Source organism: Bubalus bubalis, chromosome X, assembly GCF_019923935.1.
Source record: "Bubalus bubalis isolate 160015118507 breed Murrah chromosome X, NDDB_SH_1, whole genome shotgun sequence".
Taxonomy (NCBI): Eukaryota; Metazoa; Chordata; class Mammalia; order Artiodactyla; family Bovidae; genus Bubalus; species Bubalus bubalis.
This window is the reverse complement of record NC_059181.1, coordinates 37,716,452-37,737,953: the sequence shown is the minus strand read 5'-3', so window position 1 is coordinate 37,737,953 and position 21,502 is coordinate 37,716,452. Positions and strand designations below refer to the sequence as shown.

At 40.2% G+C, this 21,502-nt stretch overlaps 1 protein-coding gene across 5 annotated transcripts in view; it reads left to right on the top strand.

Annotated features, from left to right (window-relative positions):
• SRPX (sushi repeat containing protein X-linked) overlaps positions 1-21,502 on the top strand; it is a 141,318-nt gene that overhangs the window by 47,109 nt on the left and 72,707 nt on the right. For 4 of the 5 annotated variants that reach the window (XM_044937440.2, XM_006072317.4, XM_044937439.2 and 1 more), the window contains exons 2-3: positions 14,701-14,760; positions 20,294-20,485. In XM_044937440.2, coding sequence (XP_044793375.2) covers positions 14,701-14,760; positions 20,294-20,485 — 252 coding nt within the window. The remainder of the gene's footprint in view (positions 1-14,700; positions 14,761-20,293; positions 20,486-21,502) is intronic. The other variant, XM_006072318.4, reaches the window with a different exon arrangement.

Below are 21,502 nucleotides of genomic sequence, written 5' to 3'. Positions count from 1 at the left end.
ACAGTCAAAGGCTTTGGCATAGTCAATAAAGCAGAAATAGATGTTTTTCTGGAACTCTCTTGCTTTTTCGATGATCCAGCGGATGTTGGCAATTTGATCTCTGGTTCCTCTGCCTTTTCTAAAACCAGCTTGAACATCTGGAAGTTCACGGTTCACGTGAACACTGATTATGACCCATTAAATTGAGTTAAAAGTTTGAAACATGCTACTCTAGTTGATTCTTGCTACATGTGAGGGGTTTGGGATGGTGATGGAGAGGGGAAAAGGGGATGTGGCGAAGTGAATGTCTGAGATGGACCATGGACTTGTCCCATCTGAATATTTTAGTGAACATTTTCCTCCAGGACAAATACTAGTAATAAACATTGCCTCCAACTTATTCCCCATGATTAGCAAAAAGTTTATTTAGATCCATCTTTCTGGCTTTCCTTGTTCCGCTCAGAACAAGCATCTTCTCTGTGTACTTCCCCCACCCCCTTTTCTTACCATTGGGCTTCAAAATATTTTTTATTTGACTGTGCTGGGTCTTTGTTGTGGCATGTGGAATCTTTAGTTGTGGCGTGTGGAATCTTTAGTTGTGGCGTGTGGGATCTAGTTCCCTGACCAGGGATCAAACCTACGCCCCCTGCACTGTGAGTGTGGAGTTTTAGCCACTGGACCACCAGGGAAGTCCCACCCTTGGGCTTTTGTCTGTTGGTCTGCTCCTGATTTAGAAGTGTAAACTTCCAAGAAAGAGTTTCTCATTTACAGTGTCTGGCCCCTCTGTGTACTTGCTCCTATGTCTTGGAGTTGAATGATCTTGAAAAGCTAAATTTTCTCCTCTGCTCCCTTCCTTCAAAAATACACATTTATACACAACTCCTGGACATCTCTCCCCTGTCTCGAGACTTTGCCAGGTCATAACAGAGCAAGTCTTCCTACCAGTCAGGCATGAAACTCACACCTGGGCTTCTTCAATCAATCGTCCCCGATATATTAGGACTTTCTGGGTAAGAAGCTCTTGGAAATTACCCATGTAGGAGAGAAGAGTTACCACTCTACCCTCTGTCCACTCTTCTTCAGGTCTCCTAAAATGTTTGAACACTTGTATGTGTCAATAAGAGCCACAGAATGCGAGAGACTCAGGAGTAATACTTCACAGAAGTAAAAAGAACTTTCTGTAAACCCCCATTTTGTAAAGATCTTTAGGACATGGAGATGTATAGAGAACCACAGGGGTTTTCCTGCCTCGAAGGCTAAACTATGGTAATATCTTGAAACTGAGAGTCACTTTTTCCTAAAGCAGATTTTATCATCTGATCATACGAATTCATAAACTAAACTTGACAGCAGTTTATTTTACTAGAGAGGATTGAGTATGTGACTTTTCCTGGTATTATTAAATTGAATGTATATATACATATATTGTTTCTAAATCATAAATCATTCAAGATGGTTTAGACATAGGAATTTAAAAACACAAAACTTTGGTGGCATTAGGATTCCTAACTATGCTTAATGCTTTAAAAAAAATTCTTGAAAAACATACCAGCCCAGATATGTTTGTCTTATTTTTTTTTTTTTACCAGAAGCTCATTTACATGCATAGCAGCTCAAGGTGTGTGTATGTGTGTGTGTGTGTGTGTGTGTGTGTGTGTGTTTGTCACTCAGTTGTGTCCAAATCTTTGTGACCCCATGGACTGTAGCCTGCCAGGCTCCTTTTGTCCGTGGAATTCTCCAGGCAAGAATACTGGAGTGGGTTGCCATTCTTTTCTCCAGGGGATCTTCCCGACCAAGGAATCGAACCCAAGTCTCCTGCATTGCAGGTGGATTTACCATCTGAGCTACCAGGGAAGCCCAGCAACTTAAGGTAGTAAAAGCCTAAAATAATATGTACTAAATTAAATAGAAAATGTGATTATGAACCATCAAATGAGGAGCTTGTAAAACAAACCAAGAATAATTGTTTGTTTGAGGCCAATTGCAGTATTTGAGTTTTAGGGAGGTTCAGCTGCAATCTTACCTTGGTTCCCTAGAAGTAGAACCTGTGACTTGCAGGGGGACTGCTCTCAGAGAAAAGCTGTCAGTGAGGAGGGGAAGGGAAAAAGACCCAATCAAGGATACAGTCTCAGGTAAAATCTAGCACCACAAGGTGCTCAGGAGCATAAATCCTGCAGGTTTGTACTTCCACCACCCCCCCCCCACCCCGCCTTTTTTTTGTTTTTAAACCAAATACTGCTTATATCAGAATTTGTATAGGTTGCAATCTGGTCATGGCTTAGCTGGCTCAAGTTTTCTCAAGAGGTTCTAATCAAGTTGTTGCTTTGGCCTGAGGTTTCATCTGAAGGCTCGATGTGTGTGTATTTCATCTGAAGGCTCGATGTGTGTGTGTGTGTGTGTGTGTGTGTGTGTGTGTAGATCTTCCAACCTTATTCACATGACTATTGGCAGGCTTTTGTTCCTCACCACATGGGCTTCCCCATAGGACTCCATCATGACTTGGCAGCCAGCATACCCTGGGATGAACGACCCAAGAAATACACTGAGAGCATGTCCAAATGGAAACCACAGTCTTTTTATAAGTCCACCTCAGAAGAGATATGACATCCCTTCTGCTATATTCTTTTCATTAGAAGCAAAGTCAATAATTCCATTCCACATTTTAAAGGAGGGAGTTATACAAAGGAGTGAGTTCCAGGAGAAAGGGATCACTTGGAGGTTGCATGTCACAGTCTATCCTCTGGCACCCAATGATCCATGTCCTTGCCACATGTAAAATATACTCACCCCCTCCCAAGGTCCCTGAAAGTCTTAGTCCATCGCAGCATCAGCTCAAAATCCAGAATTTCATCATCTAACTCTGGTCCAGGGAGGATAAAACCCCTTAGATTTACTTTCATTTTCTGTTGGTTCTAAAGGAGGTGATTTTTTAAAAATCCATCATTTGTTTTTGGTTGCGCCGAGTCTTTGTTACTGTGTGCAGGCTTTCTCTAGTTGTGGCAAGCAGGGGCTCCTCTTCATTGTGGTACATTGGCTTCTTATTGTGGTGGCTTCCCTTGTGGAGCATGGGCTCTAGGCACAAGGGCTCAGTAGTGTGTCACATGGGCTTTAGTTGCTCTGTGACATATAGAATCTTCTTGGACCAGGGATTGAACTTGTGTCTCCTGCATTGGCAGGCAGATCCTTATCCACTGTACCACCAGGGAAATCCTAGATATACTTATTAACTGTAACTGCTTGAATACAGTTCTTCTCTATTTGTGGACCTGCAAAACAAAGGGGTAAGTTATCAGCTCCCCACATATCTACAGTGATTGAATAGGCATAATATAACTGCTCTAGAGATTCCTGCTAAAAATGGGGTCAAATAGGAGGCATAAGGGAGTCACTGTTTCATAGAAATTTTGAAATCTAGCTGGCCAAGTTTTGATAGTTCTTTGTTCGGGCCTCACATTCTGGAAAGAATTCTTTATGGTTCGCTGCTCTACTCTTTGGGCTCTTGATTACACCCTCTGAGCAGTCTTTCCTTTGTCATGCAAGGTAACACCTATTTATAGCTAAGCAGCTCTATGTGTCTGTTTCCTGAAAGTAGAATTCTGTGAGTTCAAAGGTCTCTCCTCAATTCTGTAATGTCTCTATCCCTCTCAGTCATGTTGGTAATATTTCTGAATATATAACTCATTAAAACTTTGTGAGTCCATTGCAACAAAAAGAATAAAATACCTAGGAATAAATCTACCTAAAGAAACAAAGACCTATATATAGAAAACTATAAAACACTGATGAAAGAAATCAAAGATGACACAAATAGATGGAGAAATATACCATGTTCATGGATCAGAAGAATAAATATCATGAAAATGAGTATACTACCCAAAGCAATCTACAGATTCAATGCAATCCCTATCAAGCTACCAATGGTCTTTTTCACAGAACTAGAACAAATAATTTCACAGTTTGTATGGAAATACAAAAAACTTCAAATAGCCAAAGCAATCTTGAGAAAGAAGAATGGAACAGGAGGAATCAACCTGCCTGACTTCAGACTATACTACATAGCTACAGTCATCAAGACAGTATGGTACAGGCACAAAGACAGAAATATAGATCAATGGAACAAAATAGAAAGCCCAGAGATAAATCCACGCACCTATGGACACCTTATCTTTGACAAAGGAAGCAAGAATATGCAATGGAGAAAAGACAATCTCTTTCTCAAGTGGTGCTGGGAAAACTGGTCAGCCACTTGTAAAAGAATGAAACTAGAACACTTTCTAACACCATACACAAAAATAAACTCAAAATGGATTAAAGATCTAAACGTAAGACCAGAAACTATAAAACTCCTAGAGGAGAACATAGGCAAAACACTCTCTGACATACATCACAGCATGATCCTCTATGACCCACCTCCCAGAGTAATGGAAGTGAAAGCAAAAATAAACAAATGGGACCTAATTAAACTTAAAAGCTTCTGCACAACGAAGGAAACTATAAGCAAGGTGAAAAGACAGCCTTCAGAATGGGAGAAAATAATAGCAAATGAAGCAACTGACAAAGAATTAATCTCAAAAATATACAAGCAGCTCCTGCAGCTCAACACCAGAAAAATAAATGACCCAATCAAAAAATGGGCCAAAGACCTAAATAGACATTTCTCCAAAGAAGACATACAGATGGCTAACAAACACATGAAAAGATGCTCAACATGACTCATTATCAGACAAATGCAAATCAGAACCACCATGAAATATCATCTCATGTTGGTCAGAATGGCTGCTATCAAAAAGTCTACAAATAATAAATGCTGAAGAGGGTGCAGAGAAAAGGGAACCCTCTTACACTGTTGGTGGCAATGCAAACTAGTACAGCCACTATGGAGAACAGTGTGGAGATTCCTTAAAAAACTGGAAATTGAACTGCCATACCACCCAGCAATCCCACTGCTGGGCATACACACTGAGGAAACCAGAAGGGAAAGAGACACATGTACCCCAATGTTCATCGCAGCACTGTTTATAATAGCCAGGACATGGAAGCAACCTAGACGTCCATTGGCAGATGAATGGATAAAGCTGTGGTATATATACAGAATGGAATACTACTCAGCTATTAAAAAAAATGCATTTGAATCAATTCTAATGAGATGGATGAAACTGGAGCCTATTATACAGAGTGAAGTAAGTCAGAAAGAAAAACACCAGTACAGTATATTCACACATATATATGGAATTTATAAAGATGGTGATGATGACCCTATATGCGAGACACCAAAAGAGACACAGGTATAAAGAACAGACTTTTGGACTCTGTGGGAGAAGGCGAGGGTGGGATGATTTGAGAGAATAGCATTGAAACATGTATATAACCATATGTGAAATAGATCACCAGTCCAGGTTTGATGCATGAGACAGGGTGCTCAGGGCCAGTGTACTGGGATGACCCTTAGGGATGGGATGGGAAGGGAGGTGGGAGGGGGGTTCAGGATGGGGGATCCATCTATACCCATGGCTGATTCATGTCAATGTATAGCAAAAACACTACAATATTGTAAAGTAATTAGCCTCCAATTAAATAAATTAATTTTTAAAAAACCACTTTGTGAGTCTCCTGTGAATCTTCTTGGAGTGCACTCCATTAGCAAAAGCCACATCCACAAGTCTCATAGACATAAACTCTTGTTTAATTGAGAGGATCTGTGAGATACATCTTTACTAAAGGGCCTGTTGTATGACTGAAAGTACTCTGAAGCACCACCTTGACCTAACAAAGGGTTTGATGGTCATATCCTTGGCTTTATCTGTACACTGTTTTCCTGGCAGTACCCTGGATTTGATCTTTGTTCTGAAGCCATTCATGTGTCCTTTTGTCTTTACTACAGTTGTGGTGTAGCCCCTTTGGCAAATCATTTGCTAGAACTAGATCATCTGGTTCCCGTAAATGAATACCCTATGGCTTCCAATAGTGCAAAATATCTTTTTCTATACTTCCAAACCTCCAGTATCATCATCATTTAAACTGATATCCTGAAGCTGTACTGAGTGGGATAAAACCATTCCAGACATAGGAGCATAATGGCACATGATTTATGTGTTGTAAGAAACATGAAGCAGCTTTTTCTCTCTTCTTCCACCATGTGTTGACTACCAATTCTGAATCATATTGCTAGGTATACAAGGCAAATTAGACATGGGTCTCATGACTGAGCCATTTAGAGACATGATTTATATCCACAGAGTAGATATTTTTAAATCTAGACCTATGATGTCTAGTATGGCAGCCACTAGTCACATGGCTATGTAAATTTAAATTAATTAAAACTAAATGAAATTTAAAAAATTATTCCCCAGTTGTACTAGCCATATTTCAAGTGCTTAATGATCACATGTGGCTAGTGGTTACCCTATTGTACAGCGTAGATGTAGAACATGTATATCATTGTAGAAAGTTCCATTGGGCAGCAATAATCTAGGGGGAAAAAATAAGGTCTAATAAAGCTAAGCATTTATCCTTGTTTTACATATATTTCTCTGTCCTCTGGCATACTAAAAAGATTTAGATATCAAGGTGATACTACTTATTTCCTTAGTAAATACTCTAATGTGCTTCATAATAAAGAAGAATGGGAAACCCTGGTTCTTCATAAGTTTTTGGATTGCAGAACCTTATTAAATGTACTAAAAGTTAGCAACTTCTCCCCAGAAAGTATATTCATGTACCAGACAGTATGTCCAATTACAAGAGGTTCATGGACTCCCGAAAAGCCCTTCCACTGATCCTCTAGGAGGCCAGGGCCTCAGATAAAGAATCTCTACTGCAAACTGAATTTGATTTTCCCATTGACTTTCAGCCTACACTTGATGATGAAATTTATATTTACTATTAAATATGATGACTTCTGATAATAAAATTATATTTAGAATAAAGATGATGAGAAAACAAAAAGTTCTGACAAAACATTAAGAATGTATAGCTATCTTCAAAAGAAGTTAAAAAAATAAACCCAACCCTTTGAACTAAAACTTTAACACAGAGCCAGCAAATCTGTCAACTTGCATCATGTATCACAGTCAATAAAGGAATATGGTTTAGCAGATTGGCCACTTCTTCCATTGGTCTTGAATGCTCCCTGTATTCCCCACTGTCACAATGAAAAAAAATTTTGGGGTGATGAGCACTCTAGTAGACTTTTAAATCTAAATTCCTGGTGTAATTCTAATACATATAATAGATATTTCTTAAAAATGAGTTTGTTGACTCAATGATATTAACTACCTAACAGGCCGGGAAGACCCTTCTTTGAACTTCGGAAAAAAGGAGTGACCAGTTCTTTGCAAATCTGTTAATTTAGATGAAGTTTCTGCAAGGAGAGCAGAATTATAAATGGAATTGGCTCCAGGTACGGCTAAGGGACAGAATCGGACATGGCACCGAGCACCGAGTTTCTGATTTCTGAGCCAGTGTAGAATTTGTATTTGTGTGGAAGAAGCACTGAAGCATTTTTTCCAAAGAGTGGTCATGTGGACCATATGAGGACTTATTAATAGTTGCCATAATAAAACCTCAATTAACCAGAATTCTAAAGGGAACAGCCTTTTGTAAATAAAGAACAGTTTGCTAGGAAACCTCCCTCTCTCCCTGCCAACCTCTCTCTCTCTCTCTATTCCTTTCTATTTTAACCCTGTGGAAAATCTTTTTCTATTATGTGTGAATCTCCTTTGCTGTTTTAGTAGGCTTTAGTGAGTACGATCTTCTGAACATAATTAGTCAGTGGGCTTCCCTGATAGCTCAGTTGGTAAAGAATCTGCCTGCAATGCAGGAGACCCTGGCTCGATTCCTGGGTCAGGAAGATCCACTGGAGAAGGGATAGGCTACCCACTCCAGTATTCTTGGGCTTCCCTTGTGGCTCAGCTGGTAAAGAATCCACCTGCAATGTGGGAGACCTGGGTTCGATCCCTGGGTTGGGAAGATCCCCTGGAGAAGGGAAAGGCTACCCACTCCAATATTCTGGCCTGGAGAATTTCATGGACTATATAGTCCATGGGGTCACAAAGAGTTGGATACAACTAAGTGACTTTCACTTTCACTTTGATCTTACTATATCCTTTATGGCAACCATTTTGTAGACTGGTCATCATTTTTTATAGAAGTTGATATATGAGTTTAGGCTGAATATAAACTGGGAATTTGGGGGAATATCCATTTATTTTGTTTTCTCTGATCTCTTATCAATAATAGGCAGTAAATTCCCTGTTCATTTGTGAATCAGTTTGAATGCATTCAGCTTGCAAGTAACAAACAATGCTATTCATAGCAGTTTAAATTGAAAGGGCATTTAGTATTGACCTAGCAAAAAGTAGGGAAGGGCAACCTACTCTAGTATTCTTGTTTAGAAAATCTCATGGACAGAGGAGCCTGGCATGCTACAGTCCATGGGATTGCAAAGAGTCGGATTCAACTGAGCGACTAAACAACAACAGATGTGAAGTATGGGGGTAACATGTCTAGGGTTGATTTAGTAGGCCAATATAGTCATCACAGACCCCAGATTCTTTTTATCCTTCCACTGTACCATCTTCAGCTGAAAATCTTTAGTCCTGAGACATCTTATCTCATGGTTACAAAGTGGCTGCTATAGCTTTAGGTATTTATCCTTACACAGTCGCTCCCAAAGAAGGAAAAGAGAAACGAAGGCAAAATTATCTTCTCTCTGTGTGCTTCTCTCCTTTATCAAGGTCTTTCCCATAAACCTTGTTCTCCTTAAGCAGACTTCTTTGTGGTTGTCATCTGCCAATGCCAGCTTTCTTGCCTATCTCTGCAACATGTATTGGCAAAGAGGAATTTCTGACTTACAGTCATCATGGCTCAAGGTAGAAAGAGATTAATTAGTGGGTTGTAATCTAAATGGGGCTTCCCAGGTGGCACTGTAGTAAAGAATTTGCCTGCCAGTGCAGGGGACACAGGAGAAGCAAGTTTTATCCCTGGGTCGGGAAGATCCCCTGGAGGAGGACATGGCAACCCACTATAGTATTCTTGCCTGGGAAATCCTATGGACAGAGAAGCCTGGCAAGCTACAGTCCATGGGGTCACAAAGAGTTGGACAGCACTGAGCATGTATGCACAGTCTAAATGGAGGTGGATGTACCATTATAAGTGAGTTACTAATCAAAGTCATCTCTGCCAGGATTCTGAAATGAGATCTTCTGAACTGTCTGCCTTGCGGTCTCTAAGTAAAATCAGTAGTGAGAATGCCTGATTTCGGGTTTGAGTACCTATCCAAAGAAACCAATGAACAGAAGAGCTGCTTTACTGTGCCCGGGAGACTGCTTTCTTGTGATGATGCAAACCATCCTTATATCTCCTTTTAGCTCATTATAAAGACTTGTCTCATGGTGTAACCTAGAGGGCTCCTTTCTGTAGGCAAACATCTACCACTTTTCAAATGACACCCGAGTTGAGCTTGTCATCTTAAGGTGAATGTGTGGTTTAACAATGCATGTGGTTTATCCCTGACACTCCTGGAGGCAGGGTCAAGGCTCACTGTGGGAGTTATGTGTGCAGGTGAAGGCAAATGGAGAAAACTTAGAACCCAGAGTAGAAAAGTCCAGTTTCTGGCAGTTGGCCCTGAACTTGTTTGTGTAGCCGTCCTTTTAGATGTGTACTAAGGCTTTGGGGTGTGAGGACTTGCAGTAGTGTTAAAGGTGGTGCTAGTTGTAAAGAACCCGCCTGCCAGTGCAGAAGACATGAGATACGGGTTCAATCCCTGGAGAAGAGAATGGAGACGCAACTCCAGTATTCTTGCCTGGAGAATCCCATGGACAGAGGAGCCTGGCAGTCGGTCTGTGATTCATAAGGTTGCAAAGAGTCAGACACAACTGAAGCCATTCAGCACGAAATGGATACCACAGTCTACCATTTTTTGTCTTTAAGAGTTATCATATATATACATGCATATATATATTTAAAAATTTTACATAATGATATGCTCAATGAAGAAAACATGATAGAAAAGAAAAGGATGGAAATTTTCACTCTAATTCTGCTGCTCCAACATGGAGGTTTATGGTGTATTCTTTCAGCCCCCTTTCCCATTTCTCCCATTTCTTTCTTTTCTCCCTCCTTTTCTCTCTCCCTCTCTTCCTTTTAAGACATGGCAAAATATTTCAAATATAAGCAAAGTATTCACCATCTATATTCAACTGATGTTAATATTTTCCCACATTTACTTCAGATATTTTATAAGAACTGAGACATCAGTGGCTCCTCGTGTATGCATTTGGCTTCCTTCTCCTTCCTCCCTGCCCTGAGGAAGCCATTAATATAAAGTTGATGTGTATCTTTCCAATCCATTTTAGCGCATATCTCTAGAAAACATATTGTATTATATTCTGCATTTTAAAATTTTGTATACTTAATCTCATGCTGTATTTATCATACAACTTGCTTTTTTTTTAAACCATACATTGTTTTGAGATTTCATCTTGTTTTGTGTAGATCAAGTTCACTCATTTGAACTTTCACAGCTTCTTATCGTATGAATAATACACCTCCATCTATTTCTAGGAATGGTTGTATACATCTGTTTTTACTAATGGCAATGCTGCAGGGAACCTTCTAGCACATGGCTACTCCTGCCTTATGCCAAAATTCCTGAGGTGTATGTCTAGAAATGGAAGGGCTGATTTGAAGGATAGTTTCAAATGAAGTGCAAAGTTTTTCCAGCCTACTTGTACAATTGTATTTCTACCAATGGAACTTGAGAGTGTCTGTTTCATGACAGCCTTGACAGTTAAATTGTTGCCAATCTCCTGAGTATAAATTGGTATCTTGATATATATTATCCTGAATACCAGTGAGCTTGAAGATTTTTTTATATTAACATTCTATGGTATTTGCTTCAAATTCAGGTCATTTTTTTTTTTCTACAAAACTTCTAATCATTTTTGTCATTTTTTCCCATTGGACTATCTTCTTTATATATCCTGGATAATAATTCTGCATTATATATATTCTGAATATTTTTTCCCAGACTGGGTCTTGTCTTTAAACTTTATTTATGTGTCTTTTATTGCATAGGAGTTTTATATTTTTGTGTAGTGAAATGTAGCCATATTTTTCTTTATGGGTTATGGTCTGTGAGTTTTGTTTGATAGCTTTCCCTACCTCATGTTTATGCAGATATTCCTCATTTTCCTCAAATTTTTGGCTTTCCAATTTAGGTCTATAAACTGTCTGGAAATTATTTTTTGGTTTGGTGTAAGATAGGATTCTTAGTTTTTATTTTTCTTTGTATATGATTCATAGCCAATTAATCTCAGCATATTTATTGACCTTTCCCCCCACTGATTAGTAATCCCACTTTATCGTATTACAAATTTGACATATGTATGTGTCATATAACAAATTTAACATATGTATGTGACATATTCTATATGGTATATATAGAATATATAATGTCATTATATATATATATATATTATATATACATATGTGTATGCAAAGTCACCTCAGTTGTGTCTGAGTCTGTGCAACCCTATGGACTGTAGCCCACCAGGCTCCTCTGTCCATAGGGATTCTCCAGGCAAGAATACTGGACTGGGTTGCTCTGCCCTCCTCCAGGGGATTTTCCTGACCACGGATCAAACCTGCACATCTTACATCTCCTGCACTGGCAGGCAGGTTCTTTACCACTAGCACCACCTGGAAAGCCATATATATATATGTGTGTGTGTGTGTGTGTGTGTATTCAGTTTCATACTTCATCCTGTATATAGTTTGCAGTATCTGCTTTCCTGCTGAGTTATATTTCACACATATTTTCCAGACTTGATTAGTGGCTATAAGATAGTTTGTTGATATAAGATAATTTGCTCATGCCCTATTGTTAGGTGTTTAATTTTTCACTGTATTAAACAACATGTGATGACTCTGTCTTAGAGTGCTGCTGTCCTGGTAAAGTGGAGCTGTGCACCCTAGGTGCCCTATCTCTCCAGTAGGTCTGTCTGGTCCCATCTCTATGGAGGGTCCCTTCTTTGAGTTAACACATCTTCAATTGATTCTCTGTGAGTGTTCTTCTGATGGTCACGGACATGCATTGATCAGATGTGCCTTCAAAAGGACTGATTGTCTCAGCTGGAGGTAATGCTGTTCTCAGACACCCGTCAGCTTTCTGTCCCTTAAGAGCTTGCCTCAGCTGTTGGGAGTGCTTCACCCAAGTTCATGTCCTCGAGGTGGGCCATATCCAATGGCTGATGGAAATAGGGATAAAAGGGTACAGCCATTTTAGTCCAACATCAGAAGCTGTCAGGCTTCCCCAGTGGCTCAGTGGAAAAGAAACCGCCTGCAATGCGGGAGCCACAGGAGACGTGGGTACGATCCCTGGGTTGGGAAGATTCCCTAGAGGAGGGCATGGCAACCCACTCCAGTATTCTTGCCTGAAGAATCCCATGGACAGAGGAACCTGGAGGGCTACAGTCCATGGGGTCACAAAGAGCTGGACACAGCTGAAGCGACTTAGCACGCATGCATGCACAGAAGCTGTCACTGGGCTGCCTTTAAAGCTTGACTTCTCCCTCTCTCCAAACATACTTCCTTCTTATCCCTTTCAGAGGTGTGGATCCCTAATAAACACTGCAGGTACTAAACTCCATCTTGTAAGGTATTATACCTCCCAAAGAGCCCAACCTGTGGCAGTTGTCTTTTCTGCTTAGAGCCAGGAATCAGTCCAGATCCTCTTACTGCCTAGATAGATTATATGGAGGCCAGGGTGACTTGGAAAGAGGGAACTGCTCTTAATATGAGACATATCTCGCAACGCTGAGAAATGTGCCATATGGAGTTGGAGGATTCACCAGTTCTGGAAGACTTCCAGTTCAACTCTGATTCTGGGGGAAGGGGGCAGAGTAGGAGGGGAGGGACAGTAAGTTCTTAAAAGCTTCTGATCCATTCAAAACATATTTTGGAAACTACACTTCTTTGCATTAAGTGAATAATAAAATTTATTTTCCATTATGAAAGTAACATATGTTTATAATGGAACATTTAGAAGAGAAGAAAGAAGAGCATCCAGTCATCAAAGACTCTTTCCCATGCATTGCTTATTTTGAATTTGTTTTACATTATTATAAATCACACCATTTATATAATTTTGTTACAGCACATTTTTCACTTAATAATATAACTAAGCCTTTTCTATTTTATTTAACCCATTATAAACATTATAATGACTACATTATATTATATCCAGTAAATGTACTTTGGTTTATTTAACCTTAATATTGACTGTGTGGTCAGTTTATAGTCTTTTTCTATTTTAAATGATGTTGCAAAGGAATCTTTGTAAATTCTTTTAATTTTTTAAAATTGGAGTGTAGTTGATTTACAGTGTTGTGTTAGTTTCAGGTATACAACAAATGCAAATTCTTTTTATATATTTAATATTATTTCTTTGGGATAGATTCCCAGAAGGGGAATCACTGAATCAAGGGATTTGAATATAGGCTTCTAATTCATTGCTAGATTTCCTTCCTGAAGAGTTTTGTGTTCATTTTTTGATACAGAATAAGGACCAGTTTATGTAATTTTATACCTGTCTGGGTGGTCAGAGACCAGGTAAAGAAACCTGAAGCAGAACTGGGCTTCTCTCATTGGGAAAGTCCTTTCCAAATGGACATGGTCTGGCCTTCATCACTTTTAATTTCCACTCACCATTTCTCATCCAGGATACAAGTAGAGCAGGACCATTATTCGATTCTTTTTTCCTGTTTGGAGCTTTGAATAAACTCATAAATGAGAATGTTCTTACCTGTGATGGTTGCAGTCCCTGCTGGTAAATGTGTGATCAAGATGTTGCTAATTCAACAGTCAGTGATCAGAAGAGAAAGGCGAGAGAGAGAGATCTCTAAATTGAAGATTATTGCTTTGAAGTTTGGGGCCTGGTGCTGCTCTAAAGGTTAAGAATCACCATTCACTGGAATTCAACAGTTAACATTTGAAAAATGATTCAGTTCCAACTTCCAAGTGAGTTTAAATTTTTAAATTAAACACAGACTTTCTCTTTGAGGTTGTGGTTTTCAAGCGTAGCAGGATTCATCAAGAAATTTGACTTTAGCCATGCCTGGGTGAGAAATTTTGAACAAACATCCATGTCATCAATTTCAGCCCTCATTTCCTACAGATAGACTAAGGCAGCTTTGAACTTTTATCATTAAGACATTTGATTTGCCTCCTTATCCTCAACCCAAGTTTGTTTCACAAGATGGACTTATTTTCAGATTATTTTTATAAATAAAATAAAAATAACACCCAGTTCTTTTAATAAACACCCAGTTCTACCAGGTTTTCTTTGACTGCTGGAGAAACTCTGGGCTGTGCCTGAGTCACACACATTTTACTGCGTCTCTGCTGGCATGAGATTCATATTCATTGGCGTCTTTTCAGAGTGAAGTTGACTTGCTCTCAATCCCGAGTCCAGAATTCCAGTGGACACATGGTGATTCCCAAACCATTGGAGGCTCATTTTGACGGGCTCTGGCAATCTCAGTCCAGCTGGGTTCACTCTGAGCGGTCCCCTGTCCCTTTGTGAATGGCCACAGAAGCTTTCACTCTTGCTCTGCGTTCTAATAGCCCCTCTTGCATGGACTGTGCCAAAGCAGTGCTTCAAAATATTCGTCCATATCGTGTGGCTTTTCTTGCTGCAGTTTCTGTTCTTTTTTATTGTAGGATCTGGAGATTCACCGCTAGAAGATGATGAAGTCGTGTATTCAGATGCTAAATATAAAGGTGAATGCTTTGCTTATGTGCTAATGAAGACCTGCTGATGCCAGGAGAACTTTCCCTCTTGCCCTGCAGAACCGATTATAATAAAGTGACCAGACAACACATTTTCACTTGTAATTGCCTGTCCAGAAAAGAAAATGTTTAAAAAGTAACATGCATATGCTCCCGTTTGAAAGAAAATACAGAAAAAAACAAATGAAAGAAAACTAAAAGCATTTGAAAATCTCTGAAGTGCTGCCCTTCAGCACCCCAGTGGTCATTTTATTCTCATCAATTTCTTTACTATCCTTACTTCTGCAAAGCCAAGCTCTAGCTGATGAAAGTGAAAATCAAGCCATGAGTTCTACCTAATTCATACATTACAGCCAGACTCATCCTGAGTAAACCTTCCAAGGTCAAATCTGGACCCGGTGCTGCTAATGTACTGAGATGAATGGAGAATGAGAAAACTTGATTTTCATAAGCTCGTTTCATTGTGCTCTTTCTGAGTGTGGCTTGGCTCCTGAAATGATGAGTTAAGTGTGTTGACCAATGAAACTTTAATGATAAAGAATTCCATCTCTACACATTTTCAGCAATCTACCCATTCCAGCAGGTATAAAAAGCCTAATCAAGAACCTTCTATGCAGGCTCAGGTAAGTATGTCCATAAATATTTCCTACCGGTGAGTTGTTTCTCTGAAACTTGAGTCCTGAGAAAAGTGAAGGTAAATTTAGATTATTCCTTGCTGAATCCAGTTCCTTTTACATTTGAGAAATAATTTGAATAAAAGTGCTTAATAAAGTTCCATCATGGCCTTTTGTCCAGGAAATTTGTCTATATTTTGGCAAGAGCACTCCCCTGATCTGTCATGATGTATCTGACTTATAGGAAGATCAGGGTAGTACTGGCCATTCTTTGGTTGGAGAAAGTCCTTCAGTTGTTTTCTACACAAGTGAACAACCTTTCTAATATAATGACTGGTACCTATGTCCAGGTGTGTTTCCCATGATATTCCATGGTTGCTTATGACCTGTGAGTACAAATACTTATTCCTATCCATAGCTCCTGTATTATTGCCTCAGGAATTAACCAATTAAAGCACAGACTTGTTAATGAGTTGTTTGGAGTAAGGTGGTTTTCCTATTCGTAACACTTAATTGATTGAGAGTTTTTAAAAAAATCTTCCTAAAACACATGTGTGCCCGTGTGACCCTTCACATGTACAAGAGGCATTGTGTAGTGCCCTTGGATCATTGTTCCCAGTCTTCATCCTCCCTTCACAGAATTGGATGTATGGAAGGTAGACCAGATGGCCAAAATATGTACCTGCCCTAGAACTCACCTAAAACGTTTAAGAATATATACTTCTTAGGGAATTGTTTTCATTGTCAGTTATTTTTAAATTCTAAAACTTAGAGGCAAACCATTATTCACCAGGGGGTTAGTTGTAGATCCTCAGGCCCCCTACACAGTGTCTGGCACAGAGTATGTACTCTGTTTTTGGAATAAAATTTATGATATAAATCATAATGTATAAAAGAAAGAAGATATGAAATGTAACCAATACTTAATGTGGCAAGCCTTGCTTTTGATTCTTTTACTTGGAATGCCATTCTGTCTTCACACTAATGGAGGGGAGGAGGAAGACATGTAGAGATATATTGTTACTTATTTACAGATGAAGGAAACGCAGATTAGAAAGGGGAGGTGACTTGCCCAGGCTCACACAGTTAGCAAAGATTATGTTTGGGTCTAAACTCCATGTTTTAGCTCAACATCCAGAGTTTACTAGTGGTTCATCAGTCTGCTACATGATACTGCTTACCCCCAGGAACTCCAAAATGGCCCAGGGAGATGAGAAAGCTTTCCAGAAGAATCAATTTTAAGTTTCTTCCTAAATAAACTGTCTTAATTGAAGCAGCATAAGAGCGTCCTTTCTGTAAATCTCTATTTTAAACATTTTGCTAATTCACTTTTTAAAACATTTATTTTTAAAATTATTTTTAAAAATTAATTTTTATTGGAGCATAGTTAATTTATGAAGTTGATTTGTTTTCCACTGTACAGCAAAAAGAAGCATTTAATACACACGTACTTCATGGTATTTGCATGCACTTCAAATTCAAGTCACTCAGTGACTTTTTCATTACTGTCACTGCAGGGCTGTTAAAATGTCAAAATACCTTCCAAAGATTTGTCTTGGGAAGTAATCCAAAAGAAATTCGTTTTGAAAAAAAATAAAAACAAGATTCTTTCCTCCACATGTTGAGAACAGCACAGCTTTTGGATAGGTAGCCAGCACTGTTTTTTAGCTGTGTGAAGGCTCAGAATATCTTAATTAAAAAAAAAGAAAACTGCTAATGGCCTGGTTGTACTGAAATATGTGAATTTGTGATACATGTATATGCCCATCATTCTGTAATGTACCTGCTAGCCTTAAACATTTGTCCTGGGCACAGTTGGGGAAAAGACAACCGTAATATGTGTGCTAAGCATTGTGGGTCTGCTGCCTGACATTAATTTACTCTAAGACCCTGTACTTCCTAACCTCACATCAAAGTCCAAAGGCTGGAGGATGTGAGTGTTTTCAACATTTGAGTGAAAAATGAGTAGAGAATTGGATGCCCTTCCAGGTTGTAAATCTGTGGAATTATGATTGGGACCCATAATGTAAAAAGGATTTGCCTTTAGTTGGAAGGATTATGAGAGACTACACAAAATTATCAGTCAGAAGGAGTAAGGAGGTAGGCGTGGGTGTGAGATGGGTAGGAGGGCAGAGAGGCATAATTTGAATTTGAATCTGAATCATACAATTGCAAAGCTAGATGGGACTTTTTTTGGACATTTTCAAACTGGTATAAAATTTGATCAGAATAAAAATAAACATTGTATTGGGTTGCCCAAAAAGTTCATTCAAGTTTTTCTGTACCATCTTAGGGAAAAACCCAAATGAACGTTTTGTCCAATGCAATAGATGGGACTTCTAAAATAATTTCATCAGATTCCTTACTTGTGTAGGTTAGGAACCTGAGTCCCTGAAAAGTGTTTTGAATTACTAGGAGATGATAGAGTTAGATAATATGAGCCCAGTCCTCTTGACTTTGCCCAGTATCTACCATACGCTACTGCTGCTACTAAGTCACTTCAGTCGTGTCCGACTCTGTGTGACCCCATAGACGGCAGCCCACCAGGCTCCCTCGTCCCTGGGATTCTCCAGGCAAAAACACTGGAGTGGGTTGCCATTTCCTTCTCCAATGCATGAAAGTGAAAAGTGAAAGTGAAGTCACTCAGTCGTGTCAGACTCTTTGTGACCCCATGGACTGCAGCCTACCAGGCTCCTCCATCCATGGGATTTTCCAGGCAGGAGTACCATACGCTACTAGCTCACAGTTTTCATCACCTCCCTCTGGGTCTCCCATATTCCTTCTCACCTCATCACCCTTCTGCCCTGATGGGGATTTCATTTGCTCTCTCTGGAGCCCAGTTCTCAGTCCAGGATTTCAGTTTGGCCTGTGAGATTGTGACAAAAGGGCAGTGAAGGGGACCAGTTGGCAGAAGAGGCTGGAACTAGAGAAGCACAGAAGCATTGCAGTCCAGAGGGGAACTTAGAGGAAGTGAAGTAGTGGGAGAGTTAGGGAAAGGGGATGGGGAAAAGAGGACAAAGACAAAGAGGTAAGGCCACAGATGACTTTTAAGATCTAACACTGTGGAAGTCCTTTGTGGACTATACAAAGTGCTTCTTTGAGCTTTAAAACACTAAGTACATTTTGGAGTTTCCTTGTGGGTGGTCTTTCTTATTACAGTTAGAAAAGAAAGGCAGAAATAGGGAGGGAGAAATATACATCACTTCTAGTAGTCATAGAAACCAATAGGTTCCAAGTCTTGGAGTGGTAGGCATCTATGGATTTTTTCAGAATTTATTGTAAGGACTTTTTGATTATAGAAGAAATATCCACAGCTTGGCAGTACTAAGCAAACATACCCCCAAAGGCTTTTCATTTACCTGTGATCTTGAAATCTCTTAACTTCGTGGCTTACCAGGAGCCATCACCAAAGAAAGAACTGAAACATTTAAAATCGGTTCAAAAATTATTTTATACTTAGAAGAAAATACTGGAGATAGTCTGTTGTTTTGTACTTCAGGGTCAGATTTTTCTCATTTTAAAATGTTAGCACATACAGACTGGATGTGTAAACCCCAGAGGAAGGAAACTTCATTCCAGAAAGGGCTGGAGGCCTGGTATAAGCTCCTGCAAGTCTGTATCCACGTGGTCAAACTTAATCAACTCTAGACTGAGCCTGGGACAACACTTCTCCCAAGGAAGTCCAGGAAATACTGCTTGAGTCTCTACCTTAGCACCCATTTGCAGCTGCCTGCAAAGCATAATATGATGAAAATATTAGCCAAAGGCGATGTCAAAGCACATAAGTTTTAAAAAAAGGAAAACAGTCTATGCATGAGACCTGGACAGGAAGGACTGTTGGTTTTCATGGTTGAGTAGCAGCCAGAAACACAAGTCAAATAGGGAGTTTCCTGCGTGGCCACATGATGGCGCACGAACCTCACTCACTGACAGCTCAGGTGCTGGGGGGAAAGTGAGGAGCATGGCAGCAGCGGGGAGGGGACACCTGTTCAGGGTATGGAGAACCTGACAGACTTGAGGGAGCTCGTCTCTGGTCCCCACTGATGTGTAGTGGGCACTGTGGGAACTTTCCAGGAGCTAGTTTTGTCCTGCTCATTTTATGGCTCTCAGTGTGCACCTACTAAAGGCCCAGGGAGAGGTTCTAAAGTATGTGTCGCCCTAAGCTGTACTCTGGGCAACTACAAGACCGAAATCAAAACACCCTGGAGCTTTGCCGTTGGAGAAGGGTGTCATCTCTTACCTGAAGGGGGCTTAACTGCAGACATCTGAAAAGGGAGGTTGCTTCCCGGTGGGGAGTCCCTGTTCTGTGACTTTAAGCCCAAATTATATCCTGTGGCAAAACCCTGGAAATTGTTGCTGTATCCACACTCATTAAGATGGGATTACGTGTTTTTACAGCGACTATGATACAAACTTGGAAAAAAAATCTAAATTGACCAATTATTAACTCCCTGCTGTCATACATGGATGGTTGGGGTTAGAGTTCATAATGGTAACAGTTGCTCTCAAGAGAATTCTGTCTCTAGTCAAGGGAAATATTCAAAAGAACAAGCATTCATTGAGCATTTACTATGTGCTAGGCACTGTGCTAGTTGCTTACTATGCATTTTTTTCAGTCCTTATAAGAGTCCTATGACATAGTTAGGAGTATCCACTCAGAGAGGTTAAGTAATTTGCCCAATATCACACAGCCACCAATGAAGGAACCTAGACCCATACTCAGATATATCTGACGCCTAATCCCGTGATCATAACCTCCCCACCCAGAGATACCTTATAAGACACAGGGCACTATTTGGAGGTCCAACATCTGGAATGCAGCCAGTCAGGGACTTGGAGACTGAAAAAGACACATTTTCTGAAGATGTCATTTTCTGTTTCTCCTTTTCCTTTGTTTCTGCTCCCTGTAGACATCCCATGGTGCTCCCCCATCAAGGTGAAGTACGGGGATGTGTACTGCAGGGCCCCTCAAGGAGGATACTACAAAACAACCCTGGGAACCAGGTGTGACATCCGCTGCCAGAAGGGCTATGAGCTGCAGGGCTCTCCCCAGGTGATCTGCCAGTCAAACAAACGGTGGTCGGACAAGGTCATCTGCAAGCGTGAGTAGCCTTGCCCTGTGTGGGAGACCTCAGGGCCAATCAGGGCCAAAGTTCTTTTTTTGTTTGTTTGTTTTAAAGATTTTTTTTTTTAATGTGGACCATTTTTGTTGTTGTTATTTGGCTTTTTAGTTATTTGGTTTTGTTTATTTGGCTGTGTTGCAGTATATGAGATCCAGTTCCCTGACTAGATCTAGTTCCCAGGGATTGAACCCGGGCCTCCTGCATTGGAAGCATGGAGTCTTAGCCTCTGGACCATCAGGGAAGTCCCTGATGGTGGACCATTTTTAAAGTCTTTACTGAATTTGCTACAGTATTGCTTCTGTTTTCTGTTTTGTTTTGTTTTGTTTTGCCCCAAGACATGTGGGATCTTGGCTCCCCACCCAGGGACTGAACCTGCACCCCCTGCATTGGAAGGTGAAGTCTTAACCCCTGGACCGCCAGGGAAGTCCTGGGGCCTAAGTTCTTTTGCCCTGAGATCAAGGATTTTTACTGAATGTTTTGTGGGCTGTGATGAGAAAAACTCCTTTGTGAGCAGAAGCCAATGTGTTCCTAAAATGTGGCAGAAGTAAGATGACACATTTCAGACAGAGAGGTGTGATTGGCTGTTTGGACAAGGGGAGAGAACAGAGGATTGTTTCACACTATATTATGTCTGTTTAATGAGTGCTGGACCCTGAAAAGGTGTTGGGGATTGAGAAATAAGCCACATTCTACCATTAAGGGTCATCTGCCATCAGGGGTCTCACGGAACAGCATCAGAGACAGCAGGCAGAGGAGTAAACCACAGTATAAGTGCAAGAATGGTGCTCTGGCCCACCTCCAAGCTCCTGCTTTATGGGAGGCAGATGGTGATTGCAGCCATGAAATTAAAAGACTCTTGCTCCTTGGAGGAAAAGCTATGACCAACCTAGACAGCATATTAAAAAGCGGAGACATTACTTTGCTGACAAAGGTCTGTCTAGTCAAAGCTATGGTTTTTCCAGTAGTCATGCATGGATGTGAGAGTTGGACTATAAA